The sequence below is a fragment of the Glandiceps talaboti genome, chromosome 7 (genome assembly GCF_964340395.1).
Source record: "Glandiceps talaboti chromosome 7, keGlaTala1.1, whole genome shotgun sequence".
Classification (NCBI taxonomy): domain Eukaryota; kingdom Metazoa; phylum Hemichordata; class Enteropneusta; family Spengelidae; genus Glandiceps; species Glandiceps talaboti.
This window is the reverse complement of record NC_135555.1, coordinates 11,407,706-11,417,097: the sequence shown is the minus strand read 5'-3', so window position 1 is coordinate 11,417,097 and position 9,392 is coordinate 11,407,706. Positions and strand designations below refer to the sequence as shown.

Here is a 9,392-nt window from a genome sequence, read left to right as displayed (position 1 = left end):
ACATATATACATACATACATACATACATACATACATACATACATACATACATACATACATGCATACATACATACATACATACATACATACATACATACATACATACATACATACATACGTACGTGCATACATACATACATACATACATACATACATACATACATACATACATACATACATACATACATACAAACCACAACACAACACAACACAACACAATAAGATAAAAACAATCAAATATATCTCTTTGATTTTTATTACTCATTTCAAATCATCTCCACTTAGATCGTATGAATCTCCTTGGAACATTCCTCACTTAGTCGAGAAGAAAACAACTACAAAGTACACTTTTTTTCTCTTTCAGTGGTATTAATTCTTAGGATGAATAACGATTCATTGGAAACAGTTTTGGTGCTAAAAGGCACACACTGGACAAAACTTGCCCACTTACATAGTGTAGTTGTTTTGCATGTACACTGATACTCGCTATATTAATGAACATTTTGAGTGCCTGGGACAATTTGCGTACAATTAAATTTCTGTTGCCAAATTGCTGTTGTTGATGGTAAACAACTGCCAACAATTCGTGAGCTTTTATTCACACAGTTTTTGTTACAACCTTATTTAAGTACACATTATAGCAGAAATCTAGCGTACGATCACATTGTCAATAAATCTGACCTATGACACGACAGTAAACCATCACATGTCAAAACGCTCCTATTTGTTTAGCATAATTAACCACACTTCTATTAAGCTGCCTTCCTTGGGAAGTTAAAACCCTTCATTTGCCATGACTGCTCTTTTGATCGTACGTCTGCCAAAGTTGGAAATATCATCTGAGTGATAGATAAATGCTTAAAATGGAAGGATTTTGAGAGGTGATCCACAGAATTTTGTACTGTAAATAATGCGATAGTTTTCGAAGTCTGGTGTTGTTGGAATTTAACAGAAGATTGGTTTTCTAACCAGTGTTTATCTCAGGTGGATTCAATCAGCATTCCAGACACTCGATACTTTGTAGTAACAAGTTACTGGTATGCCATCATCCGGATACCCTCATAGATTAACACCAGTTGCCATGGTTTCATGTCATAGATGTGGATAGTGACAATGCGAATTTGCTGAAATTACACACGAATCAAAGTAAAGAATATTCAGTGCTGAATTACAAACGAAGTGTAGATAGATTTACACTAATGTCTTAGGAACTTGTACTGGGATGGTGTAAAAATAATCAGAAGGAAGATGTCACACAAGAGAAAGGAAAGACAAGGAAAAGGTAAAAGGAAAACATAATCTGAAAATATGATCCGGGTGAAAAATGAAAGGAAATATGCATTGGCGGTAGATCAAACCCTAAATATGTTAGCGTGCTGCCAAGTACCATCGTTGGTATTAGGCTACAGATGATATGAAACACGAAGAGCAAAATACAGAGAAAAATGAGAAGATCAGATACGACCACCTTCTTACTAAATTATGAGGAAAAACAGTTTAATTTTCTAGAGTGGAATGAAGTACGAAGCGAGTCGATAAGGCGATAGTAACAACACAAATCGTGATATACTGATTAAAACATTAAAGATGAACACAATTTGGAAAGGCTGAAATGGTTCGGAGTTCTGTTAAAATAATGTTGTACTAGACGAGTTGAAACACTATCAGATTGCCTGGTGTACGGTGTACGAAGTGATACTAGTCCCGGTGTTAGAATGACAATTCTGGGGGAAAAAAGAGAGAATTTATTGGGATAAGTTTAGTATGAATTATTATCTTGTTTGGATAGGTATAATATGAACTAATTAACGTAATGGATGACAATACATGGAACTCAATAAAACTAGGTACATATGGGAGGGTCAAATATAGCTCTGTAATAAAACACATACATTAATTTCGTAAACGATCAATTGTTACTTGTATTTAAACAATAATGTACGCCCTCCCAGCCCATAATGGACGAAAGCAAACTTTGAACGACATAATGGGCGAGGCGACAGCCGAGCCCATTATGGAGTGCAAAGTTTGCTTGAGTCCATTATGGACAGGGAGGGCGTACATTATTGTTATTATTTTATAGTTTTGCCAATTCCAGTGAATTTGTAGACCGAGAAACGCAAAACAAAGTATAATATACACAGCGCTGAACATCGTCTGCCATGTTCAGCCCGGAAGCTGAATACTAATCATAGCCACACACGTACGTACACGTACACACACATATACACTTCAATGAACTGCTGTGAACACAAATTTGTTTCATGAATGAATCATAAGTAACAACATACATTTCGAAAAAAATACCTAGTCGTATGAAGAAACAGAACAAATAAGCTTGTATTGTTATGCTCGTTCCGGGGCCGCGATGCCCAATAACGGAGTACATTATCAGTAATAATGTACAGCGATGACGTCACAAAATTCACTGGAATTGGTAATGCTATAATATAATGGTATATAATGGAATACTAAATGTGACCACATACCTTGATTTACATCATCCTGGAGAAAAACGCAACCAGGATCATTGTCAGCCCTAGGAACACATTCAGGTTTGGAATTGCAGCTGCGTCTTCTAAACAGAAAAAGTAATATACATGAAATTAATATACAAATATAACGAGATCGGTGAAAAAAAGGCTGGAAGCTAATCAATCGAAAAGTATAAGAATCAATCAATTGATGAACATTTACAGTACATTATTAGAATAAATATATCAGTACAGTTGCCATGTTGGGTATATTTATTTAATTTGAATCCATAAAACATTCAATCTGTCTGTCTGTCTGTCTGTCTGTCTGTCTGTCTGTCTGTCTGTCTGTCTGTCTGTCTGTCTGTCTGTCTGTCTGTCTGTCTGTCTGTCTGTCCGTCCGTCCGTCCGTTCCCCCTTTCTCTCCCTGTCAGATTTATACATTATACTTCGGAATTTCTTACCTCCATCCGAGTCTGGAGTGGTCGTATCACTACCACCATCATCATCACCACTAGTAGTACCTTATGAAAAGAATATCAACAATATTATGTTAGACATGTACCTATGTTCAATTTAGATGTAACTGACTATATCAATCCGTCCATCCGTCCGTCTCTCTCTCTCTCTCTCTCTCTCTCTCTCTCTCTCTCTCTCTCTCTCTCTCTCTCTCTCTCTCTCTCTCTCTCTCTCTCTCTCTCTCTCTCTCTCTCTCTCTCTCTCTCTCTCTCTCTCTGATAATACAGTACACAGCGAAACTTACCGACATTCGAGCTAGCAGTTGTCTCATCATCATAACTACTTTCATCATCAACATCTCATGAAAAGAAAATGAACACAAATATGTTATAGATGTACCTATATTCAAGTTAGGTTGAGTTGACTATGCTATAGGCTATACTACAATTCTGATATATAAAACTATCATACAAGTACAACAATTATTGTATATTTAACCAATAAACGATCACACTATGAATAACAACATTATCAATCAATATAGACGATAAGACATGAAGATTCCGAAGATCACATTGTATTTTGACTGCTTGTACTATTTGTAATTGCCATTTCGCGACAAATGGTGTACCTGTATCCAGTTGAAACATTAAAATCTTAGTACTACGTCTGACTAGGTTTTATACACAGACGTTATTCAGGTACTAAACTAAAATACGTCAACCATTTGCTTTCCAAAAAGTACAATAATCAGACATGGTTATTATAAATTAAGGAAAAGTTGAACTTGAAAAAATTGTTTGTTACGGAATGCTTTCAAAGATGACGATGACACATTTATTTTATATTTTCGGTGAATCCCCCTCAACACAGATTATCATCGTTTTCTTTCAATTATCACATACCTTCTACGCAAGTAGGTGCACTGGAAGGATTCCAGGAAGTGCCTTCACAATTCAAGGTACCACCGTTAGCTGGATTCAATATATAGTCAGCGTCGCATGAAACTTCTATTGTGCCTTGGTCGGCTGTGTCAGCTGTAGGTGCACTTCCAACCCAGGCCCCATTAACTGGTGGCATTGGTTGTGGAATACTGTCAACCGTGCATTGGCCTGCAATGATGCCAAATGATATAACAAATAGTTGACAACTGTAGCTTTTTCAAAATTCAACAATGGCGTAAATTAAGAAATTCTTTAATTATGATTTCATATCACAGACTCTTTTCTGTATTTGATATATTTGAGAATACTAGAATATATGCTAATATTAAGCTTATTGACTACATCATTACAGATCAGAAGAAAATTCCCCCTTGAAAGTGTTGTTATATTTAGAATTCAGTGACGTCACAAGATAATTTTCAGTAACCTTGCAAGTTTAGTCATTAAATAATATTCATTCAAATAGTACTAATAAATACCTGGAGGTTAATTCAACCGGTCAATTTATAACACAAACATTAATGCTAATGATTCACTGAGAACCACTTTCTTACTACAGCAAGAATGGTCACCTTGATGTGATATCAGTGAAGAGTTTATCCATAGTTATGACTGCCAATGGAAAGCGTAGACTACGCAGCATGGTTGTAATTGATTATTGAAGCAAATGCAAAGGTCATTTTTTTCCCCTTTGAGTATACCATTTAGTGGAACCGCCATTGAAAATAGTTTTCACAGTTATCAATAATTGTGAAACAAGTAAGTTACAGTGTATCACTCCCATGCGTTCAGTGATACATTTTTTGTAAGTCACCCAACCTCCACAAGGTTGTTGTGTTTGGTAAACAGATCATGAGTGGGGATTTGCGTCAACATTTGTTTTGACTAAAGTGTAAAATGTTATCACCTATAGTAATACAGTGTTGCAGTGACAATCTCAAATAAATACCACTGACGGACTCAATAGGTCGGCGCCCTGGCACTAACTGTGTGGCATTTCAAAAAAGGGGTGGGACGACTAAAGGTTGGTTCAAATTTGCATAGACTACACTTTCCATACAACCCCGATCTTGGGTGTAATAACCAATGCTATGTACAGTACCTCTAACTTCAGATGCAGCAAATAAGAACAAAACCAGACCTCCGAGAGTGGCTCCGAATCTGTGAAAGGAAAATAATTCACTTTAATAACATTCATTCCAGAATTTAAAGGATGCAAACTGTAACGTGGACAGTGTTTAGGTTATTTTTGTTTCGAAGTTAACTATTTCATTCCATATACTGATAGAAGTTTACTAATATCTAACAATATATCGACATTTAGACATAATAAAAACAATGTACAACATACTATAATATTTTACATCTGCTTTTACACCTAATTACAATATATATGCATGCTATGATATGCACGATTTGATTGGTTAACAAGCTATCATATATATTTGTCACATATCCCCAAATATAGACGCTATAACACTTTTATTGTGATTTACTCTTTAAAGAGAGCTGCCTCAACGTTTCCATGCTATTTTAAGTTTAAACAGTGAATGCATACTCCAGTATATGAAAGATCTTGCTTAATAACTTCATATTTGTAGGAACCATATGCTAAATCACACTACCAAAATCGTCGAGCATTGATGGCCCTGAATGAGAATTTACCTATAGCTCATGTAGGAAAGGAAAGCAGTACTAAGCAGGCAGGGCTATAGAAATAGCTAGCTATTATTTTCATGTCAGAATCGAACCAATAAAATAAGACAAATGTACGAACCGAAAATAAGTTTAATCAAAACCTCGTTTCATGATGAGTTTACCCTGCACAGTGTAACGGGGAATTGACCAAACGATGCAATGCTCATGACTGTGACATTACAAACTTACAATGCTTTGTGATTCCACAGTTTCTCTCCAAATTGTATTCAAAACTTAACATGTTATAATAATGGGTTTGATAAGACCTACTCGGGGATTTACTTCTAGAAATATACCCGGGAGGTAAAATTAGTGAAATGTATTGTGTCAATAACAGTAGTTTTGCTTGAAACAGGCGTTGAGAGTTAATTTCGTTTCACAGTATTTACTACTTTGGTTATCATAGAGCAAAACATGCGACAAATGTCAACTGAAGTCAAAAACTGACAGCCGACTATATGAAATGGTCATGATTATGCACTCGGTGTCGTTGCCAGAATATAATTGTGTTCAAAATTAAGAACAAGAAACACAAAACTCTAAATTTGTATTGTTCTATTTCAATTAGTTGCAAACACATGACATCTAATGCCGATATGGAAATAAATTTAAATCAATGAATCGTAAGTTAATAAAGCATAAACTTATCGGCTGTCAGGCAGCATGTAATCAATCACTCCTGCATTACTAACACTGTTTACGCAGTCAAAGGAAAACGCCTTAACTTACAAATATATGACAATTCTCCATTCAATCCAAGTTTTTAAATTTGGTTATGAAACTAAGGTATCAGAGACGTTGTCAGTGTCTTCCACTTCAATTTACTAAAGTCAATACGTATTGAGTAAACACAGTACGTAGAAACCAACGGAAAAGAAAATGTGGTGAAGAGAATCCATCTAAAATGCCATTTCAACAATAGTAAGAAAAAAAATGACAAAAAAGAATGATAGAAAGAATACATGATGTGTAATGCCAACATGGAAATACATTTCAGTGAATGATTTAGGAAAGCATAAACTTATCGGCAGTCAGGCAGCATATAATCGATCGCTCCTGCAAAGAATACGCCTTAACTTACAAATATGTGACAATTCTCATTGAATCCTAGTTTTTAAATTTGGTTATGAAACTGAGGTATCAGAGACGTTGTCAGTGTCTTCCACTTAAATTTACTAAAGTCAATACGATATATGAGTAAACAGTACGTACAAACCATTGAATAAGTAAAATGTGGTGAAGAGAATCCATCCAAAATGCAATAGTAAGAAAAATGACAAAAATAAGAATGATGAAAACAATACTGGTGATGAGAAAATGTAAAACGGGTTTATGTTTAGAGTGCTAAACTTCCTTATTCAGGTAGTTATCTTATCAACGAACTTGAAAATTGGACAGCGTTTATTAATAACAAACTATGAAAATGCACCAAATAGCAGGATATGAACTCTGAAACATTACATGGTGTACATAGGGCCATGTATAGTATAACGAAAATAGTCATTTTTATATGGTAATTTAAAATTTCGTTACCAAGAGGAGCGAAAACTTATGACATACAGAAAAATCATATTGGCCAGCAACAACGGTAATCGTTAGTAATTCACCAAATTACAAACACGTTCATTTGTATTAAATGCTGTTTAAAATGTCAAAAGATTAATTGTATTTTTTCATTATAAACTAGTATTAGGAACAGATGTATTGCATAATTATGAAAAACTTCCCGTAAGTTAGAAACATAGTAAAGGCTGCTAAAAATACTTGTTTATATTAGTATTCAATGAGTGATTTTTTTTTCATATTGAATATTGTGCGATTGGTTCCAAACATAACATAAGTTTCATTTTTATAATACATATTTACCGTGCGTCTTTTTATACATGCAATACAAACGTGAACAATAGCGATGCCAGGCAGACTAACAAGAAAGCCCGACTGGCTAATCAAGTACTGCCGCTCAGCAGAGTAAGTAAAAGCAGAATGCATACAATCAAAAATGATAAGATTGAATGATAAAAGGTTAAAGTTTTAAAGTGCAAGTTCAAAGTGTGGTAACCAAGGCCTTATCAGCTACATTGTACCAAGAGCTATTTGGATATGTCGTTCAAGTACACCTTGGGCTTCCATGCCCATCAGGTACATGTACATGAGTTCCCAGACACCACGTCCAAGTCAAGTAAATCCTCCTCTCCCCAAGCAGGACCGAAGTCAAGAAAACAATTCTATGCGTGTACATACGGTGACAATGTACACGAGACTTAAAACGCTGACACCAGCATGAAATATTTCCCCAACAACACTATCAGGAAGGATTTTCAGACCTTAATAGCAGTATAGATAAAACGTCTGCTTACTGCATTCTGGCGTAAGATGTGTCAGAACATGAGAAGGCATAGGCACTATTGTGGATACATAGTTAGAAGGTGTCTTGGATTGAGACTTGTGTGCATTTTACAGAGACCTGTGACTGCAGCAAGCTGGCGTCTATGATACAGGCTTGTAATGGTAATGGATAGCTTCGTTGAGAGAGAGAGAGAGAGAGAGAGAGAGAGAGAGAGAGAGAGAGAGAGAGAGAGAGAGAGAGAGAGAGAGAGAGAGAGAGAGAGAGAGAGAGAGAGAGAGAGAGAGAGAGAGAGAGAGAGAGACGCACATTACGAAACTAAACAAAAATATGTGGATGAAGATTTAGAGCACAATTGTAACGTAGAACGCCTACCTCATCTTGAACTATGTTTGCTTACACTGACGTCAAGGTATATTCGGATGGAGAATGAAAACTGCGCTAAATTTCTCGCAAGTAAAGTATGTGTGTGGAGGGAGAGTTGGGGCAAAATATTAATGCAGTACGCTTACCTCATCTTGAAATACTTCTTCCTTTCACTAGCGTCAACAAATACTCGGATGCAGAATGAAAACTACACTAACATTCTCATAGTTTTAAATCATCTATTGCGCAAGTCACATTGGTGAAGTTGGTACCATTGGTTAAATATTTCAAAGGGGTGATTCCATTTGAAACAGGAAACCTATTCGATTGGATACACAGTTGTAATGCTTTGGACAGGCAAGGTCGTTAACGTTAGTCGCACATATTATCGTAAACAACTGTCGTGTCATGTAAAGACATGTTTTACTCGAACAAATAAAAAAGTTTACATGATGTGTTCACGTGATCTCATGAATGTCAAAACCTTTTATATGTCATAATATAAAAACACTCGTATATTCCTTTAATATCTGCTTGAGTCATTCCGATGTATTTATATGGATTTTAACCGTTACACATATACATAATGCACATTTGGGAATACGTAATATAAGTAGTCAAGAAGTGCGTGGAACGAACAACAGGTCTTTGTCATAGACCCCAAACACAAAAAGTTTGATAAATAGTGTTAATAAGAATGGATGCTGTTAGCAACCGATTCTGCCTGGAGACTTGAAATATACTGAATGTTATGTCTCTCTTAATTTCCACGGCTGACTACTGCTACACATCCCTTTGTAACAACGTTAACCGTGTTGAGAAAGATAAAAGTATAAAACTATTTGCAGTTAAAGCGAGGGATGTATGAACAAAGGAAAATGTCGAATGTGATATAGATCTATCATTCTGTTATTTCGTTCTTACCAACACAATGTCTACACTTATTTCATAGTTATGAAGTAAAATTTGTCATCAAGCCATTATGCCTGATAATTACCAACTGTCCAAACAAGGTTTCGTACACAGGTAGTGTTATTTGGTTGAAACTTCCACCAAATTGTTTACGTGTAAATTGATTGATTTTGTAATACTTTGGACGAAATACAA

The 9,392-nt window shown here is 35.6% G+C and overlaps 1 protein-coding gene across 1 annotated transcript; it reads right to left on the bottom strand.

Annotated features, from left to right (window-relative positions):
* Positions 1 to 250: 250 nt before the first annotated feature.
* On the bottom strand, positions 251 to 8,471 carry LOC144437737 (uncharacterized). Its single transcript, XM_078126747.1, has 7 exons — positions 8,432 to 8,471; positions 4,980 to 5,038; positions 3,839 to 4,045; positions 3,238 to 3,291; positions 2,939 to 2,998; positions 2,490 to 2,578; positions 251 to 1,724 (listed from the first exon to the last, which is right to left on the bottom strand). Exons 1-6 carry the CDS (start codon positions 8,434 to 8,436, stop codon positions 2,496 to 2,498), a joined length of 468 nt encoding a protein of 155 aa, XP_077982873.1. The 5' UTR covers positions 8,437 to 8,471; the 3' UTR covers positions 251 to 1,724; positions 2,490 to 2,495.
* Between the last annotated feature and the right edge of the window lie 921 nt (positions 8,472 to 9,392).

Excerpts from the sequence above, each read along its gene's own strand:
- LOC144437737 (XM_078126747.1), bottom strand. Across the intron at positions 4,046-4,979 it reads TGCTGCATCTGAAGTTAGAG|GCCAATGCACGGTTGACAGT; the intron begins GTACTGTACATA and ends GCATCATTGCAG. Across the intron at positions 3,292-3,838 it reads TGCACCTACTTGCGTAGAAG|ATGTTGATGATGAAAGTAGT; the intron begins GTATGTGATAAT and ends TCTTTTCATGAG.